Source organism: Typopeltis vanoorti, chromosome 8 (assembly GCF_054136105.1).
Source record: "Typopeltis vanoorti isolate ZY-2024b chromosome 8, IOZ_Tvanoo_1.0, whole genome shotgun sequence".
Lineage (NCBI taxonomy): Eukaryota > Metazoa > Arthropoda > Arachnida > Uropygi > Thelyphonidae > Typopeltis > Typopeltis vanoorti.
This window is the reverse complement of record NC_143556.1, coordinates 141,090,097-141,112,645: the sequence shown is the minus strand read 5'-3', so window position 1 is coordinate 141,112,645 and position 22,549 is coordinate 141,090,097. Positions and strand designations below refer to the sequence as shown.

General features: G+C 35.8%; 2 protein-coding genes across 2 annotated transcripts in view; both read left to right on the top strand.

The window, feature by feature from the left end:
• The window catches only part of LOC150104392 (uncharacterized), a 127,607-nt gene extending 118,614 nt beyond the window's left edge, over positions 1–8,993 (top strand). Inside the window, exon 9 of the mRNA XM_090396469.1 lies at positions 8,191–8,993. Within this exon, the coding sequence (XP_090252595.1) occupies positions 8,191–8,333 (143 nt within the window). The 3' untranslated portion in view covers positions 8,334–8,993. The remainder of the gene's footprint in view (positions 1–8,190) is intronic.
• A 10,575-nt stretch (positions 8,994–19,568) lies between these two features.
• LOC150104391 (uncharacterized) overlaps positions 19,569–22,549 on the top strand; it is a 159,223-nt gene continuing 156,242 nt past the window's right edge. The window contains exon 1 of the mRNA XM_090396973.1: positions 19,569–19,948. Within this exon, the coding sequence (XP_090253099.1) occupies positions 19,672–19,948 (277 nt within the window). The 5' untranslated portion in view covers positions 19,569–19,671. The remainder of the gene's footprint in view (positions 19,949–22,549) is intronic.

Genomic DNA, 22,549 nt, shown 5'->3' with positions numbered 1-22,549 from the left:
ATATCTTTTTCTCCTGTTTTCATGTCATATCATCTCTAATTCCTTTTACAACACTCTTTCCTCTATTTCTGAGCTTCTTCAACAACCTCCAGAATATCTTGCCACCTTGTTTATATTTATTTTCTATGTTCTTGCCAAAGTCCTCCCATGACTCTTGTTTAGCTAGTTTTACATAGTGTTTAGCATTCTTGCATTTGTCTCTGTATTCTCTAAGAGCACAAGCTGACTTATTTGACAGGAACTTTTGATATGCTTTCTTCTTTTCCTTTACTACCTCTTTAACTTCCTGTGTCCACCAGCTAGTTGTGATTTTTTTATCCTTGCAGACAACCTCACCACATGCCTCTCTTGCTGAATCAATCAGGGTTTATTTCAATGCTTGTGACTGAATCTCCAAGGTTTAGTTCCTGTTCTCAAACTCTTTCATGTTTTCTTCAATAATCTTTGTGTATTTTAGTCTACAGTTCACATCTGAGAGCTGCTCAACTTTTATTCGCTTTAAAACTTTCTTACATGTTATTCTTTTCAATATGAAATTCAATTTTATCCTGCTCAAGACTAAATAGTGATCACTTCCAATTTCAAATCCTCTGTACACTCTGGTGTCCTGCACCAGGAAGAAAACATCACTATCAACAATAACATAGTCAGTGAGACTTTTCTTATTTCTTGCCTCTTCTCTCCATGTGAATTTGTGCTCATTTTTATGTTGGAACATTATATTAGTAATAACCAGTCCATGTCCTGAGCAGAAATCCAACAGGTATTTGCCATTATTATTAGCTTTGCTCTTTTCTCCAAATTTTCCCAAAATATTTTTGTATGTCTGACAATCATTTCCTACTCTACTATTTAGATCCCCAACAAGGACCAACTTTTCCTTTTTCATTGTGTCAGTTGCTTTTTCTAAAGCCTCAAAAAATTCCTCCGCTTCTACCTTAGTAGAACCTTCTGTGGGACCATAGGCACAAATAAGTCTCATTGTCCAGTTCCCCATTCTCATATTTGCCCGCCTTACTCTACTTGAAACTGACTGCCATTCAAGAAGATTAGCCTCGTATTTTGTGTTCAATACTATGGCTACTCCTTGATTCCTTGATTGTGATTGCCTGTATATAACATTTTGTATTTATTGCTCAGAAAGATTTCGCCAGTTTTTGTCTTTTTTGTTTCAGTCACCCCTATTATGTTGATCTGGTACTTATCTAATTCCTCAGCTAGCTCCATTTCTTTGCCATTCAGGCTTCTTATGTTGATAGTACTGATCCTTAATTCTGGTGATATTGAGTTGGGGTTTGTTTTCAGATTTGTTCCAGAAGCTGACTTTTCGCTGTTCGCCCTGGTTCCCTGACAAAAACAACGGGGGCTTTGTTTAACCGGGCGATGCCCCAGCCAGCATGAAATTCTGTCATGTTGTACCATCGTTTTTTATTTTGGTTTAAGCCAATAAGAATACAATTTGGTCTGCTAAATCCCAAATTGCCAGCCCATCCTCGTTCGTTCAGTATCCAAGTAGATATCCAACAGGGTGCACCACGAGAAGGTGAGGATTGGACATTAGGTCAGAAGCCCTGGTCGGTTCTCTGCATTCCTTTAAAGGCTATTGCCAAATTTGATATTAATTCCAGGGCTGACCTCTTGTTCTGTCCCCTCTAGCCAAGTGCTGAAACATTTCCCCTCCATTAATCCTATAAAACCCTTTAAGCAAATTAAATGTTTCTCTCATATTCCTATTTTTCTCCTATCAACTAACTTCTGCAAACCACGCATCCTCATAGAGAATATTCCACAGACCACTCATAATCTTGGTCACTCGCCTCTGGATCTTCTCCACTGCTTCCTTATCCCCATGAAACCTAGGAGAGATCTGAACACAGTAATCCAGGTGTGGATGTATCAAAGCCTTATAAAGAGAATAACTTCCTTATCTCTACTTGTTAATGGGTTCTTCAACAGCCAAGTAATGGGATTCCTTAGCAATATGTGTTCTAAACTTTAATTCTCTGTCTACCACCATCCCTTAATTTCTAGCTTCACGTATTTCCTGGAGTACAGTTCCATCGATGTGGTACACAGTTTGTAATCTGTTTATCCCAAAATGCAAAACTTTACATTTCTCCACATTAAATGGACACCTATTATCTTTTGCCATATTTAAATTCTGCAAGCCTATTTAAATTGTCCTGCAAGCTGTCCACACCACTTTAGCTATTACTCCACCTAATTTTGCATGACCAACAAACAACTGAATATTTCCTTTCAGTGCTGGGAACAATGAACCTTGTTGCACTCCACTAGTCATTTTGGCTTGATTTTGTCCCTACATATAACACTTTTTGATATCTATCCAGCAGCCACCCTTTTATCCACATAGCCATTGTCGTATCCATACCCATTTGTTCTAATTTGCATAACATAATTCCATTTGGTATTCTGTTAAATGCCTTTGCAAAATCCAACAGAATAATTGTGTATGCATTTCCTTTATCCAACTCAGCTGTTACTCTATTATAAAAAAAGTTAGTAAATTACTAAGTCATGACTTACACTTCACAAAGCCATGTTGCCCCACCCGGCCTGGTTAGCCAAGTGGTTAGCATATCCACTCTCCAGCCAAAAGGCTGCGGGTTCAAATCCTGCTGCGGGCATGGATGTCTGTGAAAATCAAGTAGTGGTTGTGGGTGGTAGATGGCGTTGGTGCAGATGATGATGGTAGTTGCGGTTGGTGGAGACAGAGAGTTGTAGAGTAGGTACCCTCCCTCGATGAGTTCTTGGATGCCCTGGAGGTGTCATGTAATAATAATAATACAGTATGATATATTTATCCACCCATTCTTGAATTCTCTCAAGATACTGATTGGTCTATAATTTGCTACTACAGTCTTAGAACCTCCCTTATGCAAGGGAATTATTCTGCCCTATTTCCACTTCCTTGGAACTCTATCAGAGGAAACTTAAATTAAAGAGTGTAGTCAGTGGCATTGCCAGTTCCCTTGCACATTCTTGCAAAACTCATGCTGATATCCCATCTAATCCCACAGCTGTATTTACATTGAGATTCTGCAATATCTTAAGAACCTCCAGTTCATCCACCTCTGTTCCCACATTAGTATCTGTTACATATGTTAAGTCAGTAACCTGACTTGAATGATATACCCTTGAAAAGTGGTCACTGAGTAACTCAAATATTTTATTTGCTTCTTTCACCTCATGACCATCTTCACTCATTAAAGTTAATCTTCCATAGTCATTCTTCCTCTTACTTGCCATGTAACAAAAAAAATCAGATTGTAATCTGATGCTTTCCTTGCCATGCGGATCACCTTTCTGGCCTGAGCCTTGTACTGTTCATGAGTTTGCTGGTCATCTTTCTCCTTACATACCTTCCACAGCATTTTCTTCTTCTGCTGCAGCTCATACTTAATGATATTACTCATCCAACTACACTAACTCCTACCTAATTAATTGTACTTACTTTAGGTATATAATTTAATATTGCTTCCTCTAGATGGCCCTTAACTATCTCCCATGCACTGCTAACATCCTTCCCCTGCAGTGTTTTATTCTATGGCACAGATTTTCTTCCTTTGTTTTTTCTTAATCACCTGCCTTGTAGTTCCATGTATACCCTTCTTGATAGAACATTCCTAATGTTTTATAATCTCCCAAGTAGCTCTGATCCTATGACTAGGTCCAATACTCTCACTCCTCTAGTCCCCTCCATCATATGCTGCCTCAGTTATCTTTCAGTAGGTGTATAAATTTCATTTCCTTCCTGCCATGTGATCTATCTATCTTTCCATTATGTATCTTCATAGTTGAAGTTTCCCATAATAATCACTTGACCTGTACTCATTGTACTAATTTTGCAATGCATGTCTTCCAGATTGTCTGTGGAACTCCCTGGCCTATAGCAACAACCAACTGCATATTTTATCTTGCTGATCTTGATCTCACACCAGACTGCTTCAAATGAACATCCATTCTCCCACCTATCTCCTATTCTTTTTGGCTGCCATTCATCCACTGTCATCAGCAGCACCTCTCCCCCATCCTATCTTCCTTGGAAATACTAAACCATTCACATTCTGTCCCTGTAACTACATCATCTGCTGTTATCCAGGTCTCACTAATGCCAGAAACTTCTCCCTCTTGTTCCTGATATATTTGGGATTAGTATATAGAAACTGCAGCATCCCTTTAGGCCACCACACACCTTTACTACCTGAATTGACAACCCTGTTCATTATTTTTGCTTAATAAACTAGATTCTGCACTTGGTCATTCTCGCGCTCACTCACCTCATGGGTGCATTCACGCAAACTCGCCTTCTTCTCCGCTCAGTCTCCTCATGCGTGAGGACTTGTGACCCTAGCCACAATGTCTCCATTTCTTTCTGTCTTTTGTTGCAGCAGTGGCTAACTCCAAAGTAAGTCTAGTGATCTTTTAATCTGGTCCACCCATATTGGTCTTGGGCATCCTCTTTTTCTTTGTCCTTCCACTTTGCTATGCTGGACAAACTCACCTGTTTCCACCCTAAATGCTTAAGTTTTCCTGAATTTGTTCTTCAGTATGCCCGGTGAACAAGACTCTCTCTCTAGACACCTACCACCAAAACCATTTAAATGCGGTCTCTCAGCATTATACAAATCCTTCTTTCCATCAAACACAGACCATAGATCCACAAATCTTACATCATTCCTTCTGAACAACCTACATATTAATTTGTTAGCTATCAATGCCCTCCTTCTCAGCTTGCCTCTATCATAGCATGGCAGGAGACTTGCAGTCTTCAGTTTTTCCTCTTCTAAAAACTCCTTTACATCCTCCCTCATAAAATACTTGTCACATCTCAAATCATTTGTGCCAACCAAGACAATCGGTTCCTTCACCTCACTTTTTTTGCATCCCGATGGCATGACTAATATCGTGAATTTTTGCACCCGGGAAACACAATTTTGTTACACTTTCATTAAATGCTTCCCTGATCATTGAGTCTCCTTACATAATTTTCTCCTTAACTTGTATTTTTTTTTTTTTTTTTTTTTTTTTTTTGTTCACTCAGTCTTTATTACTACTTCAGACTGCTTGCTTCTTTCTCTTCTTGGCCCTGCTAATCTATTGTTACTTCTGCAATTTTCAGTTTTGTGTTTTGTCCTGTGAAGGATAACATTCAAGTGTGTTATTTCATTCTTCTCTATTTCTACAGCCACATGTTTGACATTAATTCAGAAATTTTCCATCCTACCATCAAGATTGTCCACTCTACTAACATTTGTTGTATTCTGGTCAACTAATAGGTACTCACTTTTGAAACTTTTAATACATGCTCTTTCTTAAGTTTCAAATTCTTTCCACACATTTTTTAATGTAACAAATACATTCCACACACTGCACTGCACAAAATCTCACAGATTCAAATTGCTCAACAATGCCATTGTTCTACCATGCATTGAAGCCATGCTTGACTATATCATATTTAAAAAATAATAATAATACATTACTTACAAACCTAGTACTCAGTCAATCATGCATCTGTTTAAATCAAAAACTACAATAAGTTAACCTAATATTATCAACTAAAATACAAAATAGTTACTTATCCTTCCAGAAAGCTAATAACTTCCTTGCATACACAATACACCACCTAACCAATGTTATTCTTCACCAAGCTTCTCTTCTACAATTTTTCTTAGCCTTTTCTCAAGTATACTTGCATAAATCTTACCAGGAATACTCAATAAGGAAATACCTCTGTTATTCTCACATTCAGTTTTATTTCCCTTTTTATAGATGGGTACTATGAGAGCTCTACTCCAGTCATCTGAAATTTGACCCTTTGACCAGGCCTTCTGAATTATACAGTGGCTGCACTGCAGCCACTGTAAAACTTTTATACCTCTATATTTGAGCATTTCTGGCCAAATTTCATCTACTCCAGTTGTCTTTCCACATTTCAGATTTTTGATGACATTTTCTACTAATGTGCTGACACTGCTTGTTCATTTAACAATCTTTCAAAGTAACCACTCCAGACATCTAGAATATCTTTATCTTCAGTTTTTGTGTTGCCTTTATCATCTCTGATTCCTTTTACATTACTCTTTCCTCTGTTTCTAAGCTTTTTCAATAGCCTCCAGAAAATTTTGCTATCTTCCTGATATTTATTTTCTACGTTCTTACCAAAGTCTTCCCATGATTTTTGTTTAGCTAGTTTTATACAATGCTTTGCTTTCTTACATTTTTCTTTGTATTCTCTAAGAGAGCACAAGCTGACTTACTTGCTAGGAACTTTCAATATGCTTTCTTCCTTTCCTTGACTGCCTCTTTACCTTCCAGAGTCCACCATGAAGTTCTGTTTTTTCTCTCCATTCTGACAACCTCACCATATGCATCTCTTTCTGAATCAAACAATGCTTTTTTTTTCTTCAGGATTTGCCACTGAATTTCTGCGGTTTTGGTTTGTTTTCAAACTCTTTCACTTTTTCTTGTATGATGTTTATGTATTTTAATCTACAGTTCACCTCTGAAAGCTGCTGAACTTTGATTTTTTTAATTTGATTTGTTTTAAAACTTTCTTATGCCACTTTTCAATATGAAATTAAATTTTATCCTTCTCAGAACTAAATAGTGATCACTTCCTATTTGAAATCCTCTGTATACTTTTGTGTCCCAAACCAGTGGGATCCATTATACATAATACAGTTTAAATACATTAGCATCTTTAATCTGATAAAATTAAAGTCATAATGGAAGTGTAAATTTCAGTTGTATTCTGATGTATTCTTGCTCTTTTTAGCTTCAATTCTTCTGCTGTCGTTAGCAAACTTCCTCACCCCATCCTCTTCCTTCTGTCCTTTCTAAAGATACTATATCCTTTGCATTATCTTCCTATATCATCCTTGATTAACCAAGTCTCACTAACTTTTGGCTAAGTTGAGCTAATCGAGAACTCCTTGCCTTTATTCCAAATACTTCTGACATAAACTGCAATACTCTTTCATTCCACAACCTCCCTTATACCTCGTGTTGCTTAGCCAGCTAAAGTTAAGAACCTGGGCAGCTACATTCAGCATCATGTGATTATTCTCTCACTTACTAACCTCTAAGTTGCTGCACCTATGCTCACTTGATTCCCCTGTAAACATTCTAGTTTCTAGTTTCCCTGATTCTGCATCTCCAGACTCTCGCAGAACAACACTTTCTCAAGACTCCTGACCCACCATTCAAATGCAAGCCATTCGCTTTATATAAATACTTCCTTCCATGAAACTCACTCCACACATCCACAAACTCCATACAGTTCTCCTGCACAATCTATGCATTGATTCATTCACAATCATAGCTCTGTCTCAGCTCACTTTTATCATACCATTACAAAAGAAACTCGCAACTTTTACTTTCTCACTCTTCTTTTTTGCATGTACTAGCAACTTTTTTGTATCTTCTCACAGACACCCTTGTTCACCTGCTAAATCATTTGTACCAGCCAAAATAAACATTTGTCTTTCTTACTCATAATAAAGCTGGAATTTGTGTTGCAAATTTGGAAAAAATGATTTATTTATGAATTTTATAGCTCTCTGAATTGTGAGAGGTAGTAAAGGCTTCAAACATTAATAGTCAATACCCTCAACTGTACATGACATCTGCTTATATCAAAGAATAGCTTGCTTGTGAAAATGTGTGATTTTGAATTATATTATATTATATTAATTTAGAATACTCCTCAGTGTTAAATTACCATAAAGCAAGTTGTTGTTATTTCTTTATGAAGGAAAGAAATTCATACATTGAACTAAGAGTATCTCCCATCCACACACCTGTGTACTTCATGTGCTAATCTACAATAATTTTCCTCTTGCCTCTTGTGCTTCCTTTCATTAAAGTAATTCTCCAGCCTTTGATGTGTGTCAGTCAACTGATCTGAAAATGCTGGAGGAGTTTACCGATTCCCTTGTGGTGTTTCAACACAGCAGTATGCACCCATGACTATTACAATACCAACTAGCAAAGCAAAATCAAATATGCAACAGTGTCATTTACTTGTATATTTCACAGAAAAACATGACCATATTACATTTAGATTTCACAGAAATGCTACATCATATCAATCTAAATTGAGTGTCCAGAAATTAAAACTTATATATGAGAGAGAGAAAATATTACTAATAAATACTTCTTTTACAGGAAGATGTCATGGAATTCCTGTGGAATGGATGGACTCTTTAGATGAAGAGGTCTCATTGTGGCATTCCATGTTAGAAAATCCAAATCTTTGGGTTGATGGTTCTCTTCAGCTCCGTCCGTCTATGCAACCTCGTCGGCTGTGATATTCAGTTAAAAGTGAATTCTGTTTTACATTGCAGTCAAGAGCAGTACTTGAATCTTCCAAGGATAGTACAAATTCCTGTAATATTATCATTATACAGGTGCCAACTTGAATTATCAAATGTGCAGCACATTTCTATGGTTTCTTCCACCATTATAACCATGTGTATGCATTTTTCTGTCTTTGTGCAGGTCCCTTGTAATTTAATGTTTATTTTTTTTTAAAAAAATACTGACTTCAGAATATTTTAATGCAGTTAAAGTACTGTGTAATATGTAATGTAGATAACATCATAATATATACATCTATTGTTGATTTCATTTTATTTGCAACAAAGCAAATTTGAGTAGTCACTTTGTATAAAACTGAAACATTTGATAAGTGCTACTTCATATTTTGTGCCATTTTTTATTTGTTTATTAGTATGCATCTAACAACAAATAGATGTATAGTTTGAGTTTCCTGTGTATTTATCATACATTTCTTGGACAGCTGTTATATCTTTTTTATATAAAGTCTTTCATTCATTGTCACATAATGTAAATGTTAAACTTTTATATATATATATATATAAGATGCCTTTGCATTTGTTACAAAATGACCTACAGATATATTTAACTAATTTAATGCATTATTTTGATTTTTTTTTTTTTATTTTGTAGGTAAATCACGATCTGAATGTTTGTAATATTTAAGTGTGTATGTGTATTTTCATAAAAAAAAAAAGTCCTTGTTATTTTGTTGATTTATCTGTGTTATTTAAAAAAAAAAAACATCACAGTCAGTTAAAATAATATCTAAAAACAAAAATTATTTTCATATATTTTGCACACATATTACAGAATACAGAAACAATACTTATTAATGGCAGATGTTCAAAGTGATGTAATGAAGTCAGAAACCTTTTTTTTTAATGGAGTAACCCTATTTGAGATAACAGCAATAAGATTATATTGTATAAACAAATGGAATGTGTATTTAATAATAGCCTAAACCCAGGGTTTGGGATGTCATTGCTGTAACTGTTCACTAGAACAAATGGGATATGGTGAAAGTACAGAAAAGAATATGTCAGTAGAAAATTTAAAAATGCTGTAAACTCATTCAATTAATAACAGTAGTTGAGTTGCTTCACAACTGTGTTTCAGAAGTTGCTACATTGGGAGGTTGTAAAATAGCACCTGGGAGGTGTTACACTGCAGTCTTTAGTCTAGTGCTCACAACAGTTATACAGGAATGATGTCTAATCTTCTGCTCTTTACAGATATTCCATTATCCTTTACCACAGCTGTATACAGAAGATGCTACATACATGTTTCATACTCAGAAGTGGTGTCTCTGGGTTTTGTTCCAAATTTTATAGCATTAGCTTACTAGCTATTATTTTCTTTTGGTGCTATAAAATCATTTTCTAGTATATACTTTTAAGAGGTGCCAGATATGATAGTCCAACACAAAATTTATGATAGGAAATTATATATCATGAAAATTATGGAAAAACTACCGTGTTAGAGTAAAACTTTAGTTTAATATAAACCAAAATAAACACTCGACGTTTCAACCTTCACATTAAGGTCATCTGGAGTATACACGTATATACAAAGAAACAAGCTGCACTACGCTTTACACGGCATTCTAAAGTTACTGACCAACCTTTACAACTATTGGCCTGACCTCTGGTGAAAAAAAAAAAAAAAAACTTATTACATTAAAATTAGTCCTATTATTGTTGTCTATTGGGTTACAAAATTAAATTAAGCTGGAGAGCAACATGTTTACAAAAAGGAAAAAAATTAATAAATAAAAATAAAAGATTACTTATATAAGTATACATATAAATTACAATCAACTGGTATAGATAGTAGCCAATAAAACCTGGAAAATTGCTTAGAGTCCTAAAAGCAGGGTTTTCTGGAAACTAAGTGGTCTTAATGTGTGCCATCCAAATTTTTGGGATTTTTATGCCACCATTATTGTTAAGATTAGGGTACTTAATCAAAATTTCAAAGGCTTCTTTAAATACCAGGTTTTTGTATGATGTAACGAGCTCATCAGTATTGGAAAGCATGCAGTGATGATCATCATTAATGACCTTAGCTACAACATGGTTCATGTACAATGGATTCCAAAAATGCCAAGGACAAACACAAGAATACTGAAAAGTAATCCGTATGGAACTTCTCCAGTTTTGTGAGAATGGAGGGAAGGCTTTCCTGTCACAAACAGGTGCTGAAACAGATTTATTATGACTTCAAAATGAAAATATTCAATGGGGTGACATCATCTCAAATCACCACTTATGAAGAAATTCAAAACATAGCCTTCTGTGGACAGAGTCATGGCAGTGATGTTCTGGGTCAAAGATGGGATCTTGTTCGTGGACTATTTGGAAAACTTTGCAGAAATTGTAAAATTATATCCATGGAGTCCATAAAAAAACGTGAATGTGGTCCTGCTTCTCCATGATAGTACCCAAACTCTCATCAGTTTACTAAGGATTGGAAAATCTGTATAGAGAATGATGGACGCCTTGTTGAGAAATGATAATGTTTGCAAAAGATGGAGTAATTGTTAAAGTGTACTTTCTGAGAGGGAAAGCTTGAAACAAAAAAAAAAAAAAAAAAAAGCATTACTTTCATACTACTCTTCATTCATAATTAAGTTTGCATTATAACTAACTTCATATCAACAATTTTAAAAAGTTATTCATTGTCCCAAAATATTGTCTTATATAAGGAACTACTGTCTGTATAGTCATCTAGATCTTTTTTCTCCTGGCACACTTGTTTAACAGGTGTGCCATTGGGATACCCATTTCCTTTGAGACTTGAAGTTGTGGGGTCATATTGCTAAAATTGTAAGAACGTTACAACAGATTATGACAATTGCTTGACATGAAGAGGGAGATGAAGATATATTAGAGAATGTCCAGAGAAGGTTCACTAAATCAGTGTCTGGTCTGTGGGATGTGAGATATCAGGAAAAATTGAGTCACTTCAACTCAGAACCTAGTGAGTAGAAGGAGAGGGGATAGGATTTGGACTTACAAGTCGGTGAGGGAGTTGTTACTAGATTGATGCAGAAGAGATTTTTCATAGAGTAGAATAGATGGAGATGAGGATAGAACAAGAGCTGTATGCTGTATGAGGAGGGTGTGAAAGAACGAGGTGTGGTTCTTTGCATGGTTGGGGATGGAATGCATTGCTTAAATGTGTGGGTGCAGCAACTGAGAATGGGTTTAAGGCATGGATGATTTTTTTATGAGCATACAGACCTCCTGGGATGAGGCTTTTGACTCTATGTTAATATCTAATACATGTTTTCCTGCCATGTGTATAATGAAAACCCATTCCAAACAATTCATTTAAGAGATGATTATAACAGTTCTGAATTTGAAATGTCGATGATTTTAAAGGACTGATTGAAATTAAAACTTGCCTTTTGGTATCAAGGTACTATATATATATATATATATAGCTATCAAGAGGGAAAGTTTCTTAGCTTTTTTTTTCCCCTTCACAAGTTTTGGCACCTTACATATTGGACATTCTTATAATCCTGTTCAGGAGCACTAAGATTCCAAGGCATGATATAGTCCAAACAAGTAAGCAACTTATCATAGTCCTCACCTGTCTCTTATATATGTATAATTTCAATTCCTAGTTGATTTTAAGCTCATTTTACAACTGTTTTTTTAATAGCACAAAGTATGTAGATAATCATCTGACCAAAGTGCCACCTCACCTAAAACTAACCGTTCCAGATATTTCAGAGAAATATTCATCCAGGTTTAATGATTTAGCATTTTATTTTGCACATGACTACACTTTTGTTGGCCAAATATGCAGGGAGTAACACTGGCTGAGTATGAAGACTATGTGTAGGGAGGGGCATAAAATGTATAAAGTCAGTGTAAATTGACTGGTTCTTAAATATTGTACTTGAACAAAAAATAAGAATCTTGTTTTAATCCAATACTTAAGCAAAAAAAAAGTCTGCTTGGGAAGTATCTTCTTAATTAGCTCTTGTAACCAACAAAAAAAATTTCTACAAATCCATTGTGAATAGTCAAATCTTGGGTTTTGCATTTATAGCAATTTAGTTCTTTTATTTATATATATATATATAAAGGCCAACCCTGCATTCATAAAAATGCATATAAAGATTCATTTCATCTTAAGGATCAAAGTCAGGTATTTCAAATAGAAGGGCATGTGTCCTATGTTTTTCTTAATTGTGCTATGGATTGAACTAATTATTAACATGAAAAAATAGCATCCATCTTTAACTATATTTTTATCTGCAGATCTTCAATAATGTTAAGTATCTGGAGAATGGTAAACTCACCATAGTCAAGTCCACTCACATGTTTAGTCAATCAGCAGGCTAGTGGTCTTTAAGAATATAATTTGCTGTTTTAAATCACTTTTTGCCAGTTTGGCTATTCATCACTAGTCTACTTGTAGACTAGTGATGAACTAGTCTACATGTAAAAACTTAACAACCCTTCTTTGCTAATATTACAGCATATGGCACCATAATCATTGTTTCTTACTTCATTCTAATGATTTTCCTCCTGTATATTGTAGTGTGTACAATTTCTTCTTGCTAAATATGACAATGAATTGCTTTTTTCTTGTATCCCATATTTCCAAATTCAGTAATAAATTAAGTTTAATCCTTTATCCGAGTGCAAGCAAACAAAGTTTGCACCTGAAGTATCTTCAGGACTGAGGCAATTCGTAAAGGTGGACCAAGCTATCATCACTTCTTGTCTTAGTATCTCCCATAATGCAAAGCACATTTCCTTGCAGACATGTTTAATGCTATGCATTAAGGGAAGGGCCACTACACAGACCGGTTTCGACCTTTATTGAGTTCTCTTCAGTGGGAGCCAGACGCAGAGGTGGTGGGAGCAATGGAGAAGTCATATTTACCTTTACGAGTTCCCAAAAGGTGTCGCCTTATTAAATTATTCTGGATTTAGAGAAAGATGTTGGAAGTTTTTTTTTTCCACTTGGTTAGACTATAATATAATAAATTTAGTTTAATCATTTATCTAAGTGTAAAGAAACAAAGTTTGCATCTGAAGTATCTTCAGGAATGAGGCAACTTGTGGTAAAGGTGGACCAAGCTCTTATCAATCCTTGTCTTAGTATCTCCCATAATGCAAAGCACATCTCCTTGTAGACATTTATAATGCTATGCATTAAGGGAAGGGCCACTACCCAGACCAGTTTTGACCTTTATTGAGGTCTCTTCAGTGGGAGCCAGACCCAGAGGAGGTGATACCAAGGTGGAAGCAATGGAGAAGTCATAGTTACCTATATGAGTTGCCAAAAGGTGTCTCATCTTATTAAATTACTCTGTATTTAGAGAAAAATGCTGGAAGTTTTTTTTTTTCTCCACTTGGTTAGACCACTTTTACCAACAAGCACCAGTCCTGAAGATACTTCAGGTGCAAACTTTGTTTGCTTACACTTGGATAAAGGATTAAACTAAATTTATTATAGTCCAACCAAGTGGGAAAAAAAAAACTTCCACATCTTTCTCTAAATCTAGAATAATTTAATAATGTGAGACATCTTTTGGCAACTCGTATAGGTAAATATATGACTTCTCCATTGCTTCCACCTTGGTTTCATCACCTCTGGGTCTGGCTCCCACTGAAGATACCTCAATAAAGGTTGAAACCGGTCTGGGTAGTGGCTCCTCCCTTAATGCACAGCTTTATACATGTCCACAAGGAGATATGCTTTGCATTATGGGAGATACTAAGACAAGGATTGATGAAAGCTTGGTCCACCTTTACCACAAGTTGCCTCAGTCCTGAAGATACTACAGATGTAAACTTTATTTGCTTTCACTTGGATAAAGGATTAAACTAAATTATAGTCTAACCAAGTGAAAAAAAAAAAAATTCCAAATTCTGTTATCCACTCTTTTCAAAACAATTTTTTAAAAAATTTTTTTTTCATTAACTGCTAATTGGTACATACCTTGCTGATAACAGTAATTTATACTGTTCATTCTAGATTGTTTCAGGTACAAACCAATAAAATTTTCAAATATATCATATCATACAACTAACACTGAATGGTTTAAACTCTAGACCTCTATAGCCGTCTTGATATGATATATATATATATAAAATGCTTGATACTTGATGGATCATGAGACTGCCTAACATGGGAAATTGCCCATCTCCTTAAGAAACAAGCAAAAATGATCTTATAAATTTTTACTTCAATACCAGTATAGCCTTGTAAAGTTTCCTATTCCTTTCTTCTGGTAGCTAGACTACCAGAAGAAAGGACTGTGAATTCAGCTACTGATTATAACATAACAAGAATAAAGCTACAGACTTCCAAAACTTAGGACTGGATTGTTTTTGCTTACTCTCCCCTTTGAGAAAAAGTATTAAAGCATTTATTTATTCAGTTAAATAAAAAAAAGAAACTTGTTAATAATTTATCAGCTTTGATTATATATATGAAAGTTACAATTTGAAATAAATGTTATTTTAATAAACGAGATGTATTTCATAATATGAAATATATATCAACAATATTTATGAAATCAAATAAGTACTTAATAACTCTTCCCAAAAAATAAATATTACAATTTCTAGTTCAAAACATTGTTTCCTTTACTTTCATAATTGCTTACCTTATACAAGTTGTAAATCTACCAGCAATAGTATTGCCCCCATATTTGCAGAAATTCCAGCACACCTTAAGATTTTGTACAACTAAAAACAAACCAAGACTGATTAACACACTACTTAATGATTTGTTCCACTCAATAATAATAATAATGAGATGCTGACTCTGTGCCATTACATTTTTTATAAAAATGCTTCTAAAAACATTATTCATTTGGGCTGATATCTTTAGATCTGCACTGCTGCCTCAAAAATAAAAACATGGACATTAGCAGCAACCATAGAGAATGACGTTTTTCTATGCTTTTTTTTTTTCAGCCAGTTTGCAGGTTGAGTTGTAAAAGTAGAATATTTCTCCTCCAAGCTCATGTTTTTAATACTGCATCTCAGAAAACAGTTGTATAACTATTGCAGACAACAATATGAGTATCGTATTACAATTTAGGATGCTAAGGTGGCAGCTTTTTGCTGTACTCTCAACACTTTCTCTAAAATCATTGATAGCCATGGGCTCAGGTGTGTTGGATGCTAAGAATGAAGACTGGTTGCCCACCAATTTCAAAAATATTTTTGAGGATTAGAGCATTGGAGAATAAAAAGACACTAGATGATTTAAGTTAAGGGATATTACATCCCATATTGTTTCATAGCTGAATAAGAAACTCAAAGAGTTTCATGCCGAATATAGGAACTATATAAAGTTCGGCGAGTCCAAGCGTAAGCAAATACCTGGATAGTATTACAACTAACCCGTTAGGGATTGCAACACTGAGGCAACTCATGGTAAGGGTGGAGCAAGCTCCGATCACTATTCTTGATATTTCCCCATAATGTGAAACCCAGCTCCAAGGCGCTGGATTACCGTTTTACATTATGAGTGAGAGAAGGTCACTACCCAGACCAGTTTCAACCTTTATTGAGGTCTCATTATCTCATCTCATCAGCCTTTGGAGTATAAAGATTGCTGAGGGTCAGCAGGTAATAATAGGGGAAGTTACAGAAAGGTAGAGTAGGATAGTAGGAGGTAAAAAGAGGCCTCAGTCAACCTGTATAACCCCCAGAGGTTGTGGCTAAAAGGTAAAACATAATCTCCTTACACCTGTTCTAAAAAAAAACTTAAAATTTACACTTCACTTTACCCAAAAAACATAACTTTAGATTACATTAATCCAGGTGTCTGGAGACGTCATCTCGTAACTCCTAAAAAAAAAGAAAAATGTTTGTTAAAATTTGGAACTTAGATTATTCTTGAACTATGCCTTACAACTGAAAATTAAAAAAAAAAAAAAACTGCGATAGCGGGATCCGTATTGAGGTGGACTTTATCAACCAGAGAACCGAGAGTTGGGGGAAGAACCCGGCCCAAGTGATGGAACTGCACTGCCTCGACATAAGCATTCACAGCCCGGGTTCTCAGGTCTACCCCCTTCTTTGTGGACTAATAATCATAAACCTGTTGGGACAAGCGATTTTTTTTTTTTTTTTTTTTTTTTTACCCCTCCTGCGTGAACTAACTCAACATCCTAGCTGTCGTAACCTTTGGAAGTATTTATGTCCAAACCACTCGGTGTCTTCTTTGATCTCTGATTCTGTTAACTTTCTCAAAGTTCTGCATAACTTAAATAAGTTTATGTCGCCGAATTGAAGCCTTTGGCTCTTCATATAATGAATAATTTATTAGGACACCTTGGCAATTCTCATAGTAGGGTATATGTAAGTTCTGTTTGCTACAAACTTGGTATTTCTAGGTCTACCTACTCACTGATGAGACCTCAATAAATGTTGAAACCAGTCTAGGTAGTGACCTCTCACTCATAATGTAAAACAGCAATACAGCTCCTTGGAGCTGGGTTTCACATTATGGGGAAATATCAAGAATAGTGATCGGAGCTTGCCCCACCCTTACCATGAGTTGCCTCAGTGTTGCACTCCCTGAAGGGTCAGTTGTAACACTATCCAGGTATTTGCTTGCGTTTGGACTCGCCGAACTTTATATAGTTCCTATATTTGGCACGAAACTCTGAGTTTCTTATTCAGCTATGAAACAATATGGGATGTAATATCCCTTAACTTAAATAAGTTTATGTCGCCGAATTGAAGCCTTTGGCTCTTCATATTAATGACACTAGATGATTTATATATATATATATATATACACACTGCTTGGAAAGAAGTCAACAGACATGGGCAATGTACATTGTGCCATGTAATAAGTCATGTTTGTATCCAGTATAAATTGGAGGAATGTGATGTTTCCAAGTCAGGGCAACTGTGTCTGATTGAAATTTCAGCAAATTGTTGACAAATTGAGCCATTCCAGGTCAATAATCCAAAAAATGTGAGCATTTCTGATTATTGGCCTGGAATGAATGATTGTCCCACTACTCACAAAAACAACATGGGATTCCATGGTAGGACTGCAATATGCAAGCTCCATATTACCTGAACCAACATACAGTGTCATCTTCGGTAGTGCAAAGAGCATGTGCAGTGGGACGTAGAAGCTTGGAATGCTGTGTTATGAAGCAATGAATCAAGTTACACCCTCTACCGAGCAGATGAACAGATGTGTGGCAGATGCCTAGTGAATGTCTTACCGAAGTGCATAACCCCAACTACAAAATTTGGAGGTGGCTGTGTGATGATATTGCCAGGTTGAGTTGTAGAAGTAGAATATTTCTCCTCAAAGCTCATATTTTTAATACTGCATCTTAGAAAACAGTTGTATAACTATTGCAGACAACAATATGAGTATCGTATTACAATTTAGGATGCTAAGGTGGCAGCTTTTTGCTGTACTCTCAACACTTTCTCTTTGGCCTTGGGCCTTTGTGGTACCATGAACATTGAACTCTGGGAGGTATCTGAACATTCAGGACAGTGAATTGCTTCCTACTTTGTGGTGTTTCTCTAAAACTGACCATTGTCTCAAATAGTACAAGTTCGAGGTTTGATTTTTTTAGGGAGAATATAGCATATACTTTTTTCACCATAGAATTTTGTTCATTTTCTTTATTCATTTCTGTTTCAGAAATGAATAAACAAAAATCTATAAATATAATGAATAAACAAACATGAAGTATAAGTACTGAATGGTCATTTATGGTACTTAATTTATGCACATAAATTATTATATTTCAGGATCTGAGCGTTTAGGTTCCATTGTGGATTAAAAAATCTCAAATGCCTTTCATTCCCCAAAGAAAGTAAGAGATTTAGCCCTTGCTTAGCCAATCATAGAAAGTCGACCCAAGACTATCAGTAATTTCAAACGGTATCCTGAGAGGGGAGAGTATGGCAAATAACTGCCCTGATTTCGTGGTCCCTCAATCTAACACTGTATATTGTCTGAAAAATAGTGAGTTCTACAGTCGATTTTGTTGAGTTTATGGAATAAAATAACCCGGCGAAAAAACCTATCTGCCCTGCTAGAGATTGTCTAACTCGGGAACAGACTAAAGAAACACTTAGAAAAGCTTCCTATAATTGGCGACTAGAATCAACCTTCCGACAGTCTTTAGATGACCCATTGCTAGATGCAAACGACATGATACCTCCAAGGACTTTGTGGAAGTACACTCCGCTACCTATAACTTATCTCGTCATATAAATTAATTCTCTATCTACACTTCACATGACTGACCACCATTTATACACGTCATCCACCAACATGAATTTTTGTTTTTAAATTGCGTATGTTTTCTGCTCGATTTGTTTGTATGCGGATCAAAAACCCTCGGAAGGAAAAACCCTGCTACCTTCGTATTATGATATCGGCTAACTCACTCTCAGCTGAAAAAAAAAAAAAAAAAAAAAATATTACTGTCTGTGGTAAACAGAAATTTTATATTATATGTACTTAAATGATATTCATGATTCAAATCAAAGCGATGTTTTAAGTAGTGTTCATTGAAGTGCTGCTCTGCAAGTATTGTAATTGAAGTTGCTATTTGGTCATTACCTCGCACATACAGTTGGCATGAGCAATCCCCATAATTTGAAAACCACTCAATTAATGTATCCAAGATTTGTAGCTATGGTTGTTGAACTGGGCTTTCGGATAATTTATAATTAATATGCTTAATACTATTTGAAATACATTTTGAAGAAAAACTAGTTGGTTATTGTATACGGGTCTCTCTCTCTCTCTCTCTCTCTCTCTCTCTCCTCTCTCTTTTTAGCACTTCAAGAATTTTAATGAATTTCAAATATTCTGTTTCGATATCTGGAATATTCGATGTGCTATTAGAGCCGGAACATCTGTTGATCGCTTTCGCTGATATAGAGACAACCATTTTACTTTTTTTAAAACAGTAATAGTTTGTATCAGAGTAGCTAATAAACACAGTTAGCTTTGTGAATCAAAAGGCTGCGTTCTTTTTAATTGGTTTAAAATCCGTACTGATGGAATAAACGAAGGCGATGTCAGTTGGTACGTTTTGTCACACCTGAGGGCGCTATTGCAGCAAGCGCTACTCCTCCCTAGCTGTTTTCATGACAACTAGGGATTCCCAGCGTTTATCGCAACAGCCCGGTAAGTGGAAGCTGTGGGAACTACCAAACGCCATACGGAACGCTGAAAATGCCGTGGAGTTCGAACGGGTGAGGAGCGGCGTGCTCGTTGTGAGCGCTGGAGCACGCGTACGGTTGAAAATGTCGTTCGGGGTTTGACAGGATGCCGTTCAGAAAGTGGAAAGTCGAACCCGTATATCTGAGTCGGAAAACACTGCCTCCCGACAAATCTGTTAAGGATGAACTGGAAGCCGTGTCTAACAACACCCTCGTGGAATGTCTCCGTCAGTTGACCTGCGTGATCAATTTGGCTCATCATATTTTTGGAGATATTAGTGCAGAGTGTTCCGTCGTCCAGCAACGTGCCGAGAGGTTGCGGGTCAAAGTGCAACGGTGTGAGGAGTTAGCGAATACCTTGGATGCCAAGTCCGTTGCAGTCCGTAAGTAGAGCGAAGTATCCTTTGCCATTTTGTCCGTTTGTGTGCTTTTAGATGCTGTATTTAAAGTTTTTCGCGAGGTCAAATGTCACTAATAATGAATGAATTCGGTCAGAGAAGCAAGTTAACTGGCGAAGAAAATTTCAATATTGTAACAGCTTATGTACATTGCCGCTATACGATCGCGGTTTTTAAGAATGCTTTATGTATTTTGTATTCTTTTCATCAAGGAATAACCGTCAGGGGTTCTTGCTTAACGTCAGTTAAAATATTAATCGATTTGGAAGTTCATTATTTTTGATAACATTGAATTGTATGCGAAAAATATAAATGTTAAACATTTACTAAGAAACAAAGTATAAACTGGGTCGCCAATTCAGTTTATTTTGCCGTTAGCCATCACGGTTGCAATGGGGAACTATTTGCATGACTGCTAACTTTGTGCTGCTTTGTTTACCACCGTTTGCTATAATTAGCATGGCTGAAGTAATGAAAGCTTGGATTCATTTTAGAAGCGAAAATATCGCTATTAGGTATCGCTTTTGAACGGTTGTCAACCACGAAATGGAATTGGTAGTCGTATGTTCTTTCGAAAGTGTTCATAATGTGTATCAGGAGGTATTCGTGGTTCTCTCCTCACCTCCTAATATTCTTGTACATATGCAACAGTTTAAATTATTCGAATTTTAGTGGCTGAAATCTGCTACCAGTTCCAAGTCTTTGGTTTTCTTATTTGTGTGTATCGATAGTTCAATTCAGCTTGTCACTACAAATACATAAAAAAATAAAATAGTTGCATGTTATAGATGGCGCTTTGGGGTTATATTTTATTCATTGAGAAGCTCTAAGATGAACGTAAAACAAACTATTTCCGGACAAACAAGGGAGGGAAAAGAAAGTTTGATTTCTTTTCTTATTGAATTAACTTAAAAGTTCGCGGATTTAAATTAAGCCGCTTTTCTCACAGGTAATATTACTGCCATGCGGTGGTTTTAAAATTGCTTGAATTTATTTTACTCCTGTCTTAATAGAAATAAGCTTTGAATTGAATGTAGAACTGATCAGTTGACAAATACAATTTAAAATTCTCCTCATTTTACTTGACAATTTCACTGCAATACTTTCTGTTTTAATACAATCACGTGATATGCAAATCGTAGACTTAAACAGATATTTTTGTTAAAGAAATGTAATTTCCGAACTACTTACTAACTATTGCAACTCCCCCCCCCCCCCAATCTCCACACACCGATGAAATGTATCAAGGTTTAGTTAGATTGTGTTAGACTAAATGGCATTTCAGATGAATATTTCGCACTCCTTCCTCAAATCTAATCCCCTTTCCATAACTTCTTTTATAATCGATGATGAGTTTTTTTTAAGCCAGTAATGATCAGTAAATTAATACAATCGGTACGCTTATAGCATCAACATATTACATCTCCTGCCCTCTGTGGTCCAGTCGATCGTCTTGGTTGCTTGTTCCTAAAGGCCGTACTGTTCATAACACTATTTCGTTAGTAGATATCTTAATGTAAGCTATCGTCTAGTAATCACCTCCCTCCAAGTTCTCCGTAATAGTTATGCGAATTTTATCATCGTTTTTCATTTCTGTAGTATTGAGGATCATGAATGAATATACCGTTTAGATTCCTAAGTGAGGGGATTAAAATATTATTCTTAACGTGTTAATTTTTGCAACATAGTAGTAAGCGAGAACTTATATTTGGGCACACGTAAGGTATTAAGATAATAAAAAAAAAAGAAGAAAAAAAAGAAATGGTTAAGATAATCTAGAAGTCTTGATAATTTTATTGTTCCTGCCAAGAACCGTCAACTTTTTTTATCTCTTGAAAAAATATTCCAAAAATTCCTCAGGTGGATGATTCCCTCGCATTTTCAGTATTGTTATTATTAGGTGACACCTCCAAGGAGTCCAGCGACTTATCGCGGATTGCACACCACTCCGCTACACACATCTGCTTATCCCCTACTACTTAATTCGCCTACTACACACAACTACCATCAATTGGCCATTATCACCACCACCAACAGTCTTTTTCTTTGTCTGTAAATTTGCTGTGTTCTGATCGCCCGTTTACCTGTACGCGGGAGAAAAACGCTGCTACCGCACTATGAGATTGGCTAACTCACTTCCAGATGAAAAAGCCCATATACTGCTAAATATTGTTTTGAAGATGATTATTTTCGCCCTACTACAGAATTAGAAGAGTGTTGCAGTATCGTTTGTGGTAGCCGATACTTTTCATAAAAAACACACCACTTTTCATGCATAGTCAATGCATGAAAAGTGGTGTGTTTTTCTAAGTTTATATATATATGTATATCACAGTAAATATTACCGAGCAAGTGTCATGCAACGAAAACTGTTTGATCAATATCTTACTGAATGTATACCTCGCTAGTTCAAGCACGACGTCTTACGTTACTGAAGAAAAGGCAAACGACGTACTGTCGTAAACATTTAAGATTATAATTAAGGGGAGTAAATGCCCTGTCAGAAATTCACAGAAACCGCAACATTTTGTCAATAATTTCGACATTGGTTTTCCTGAAAAGTAAGCAACGAATACACGTGACTGT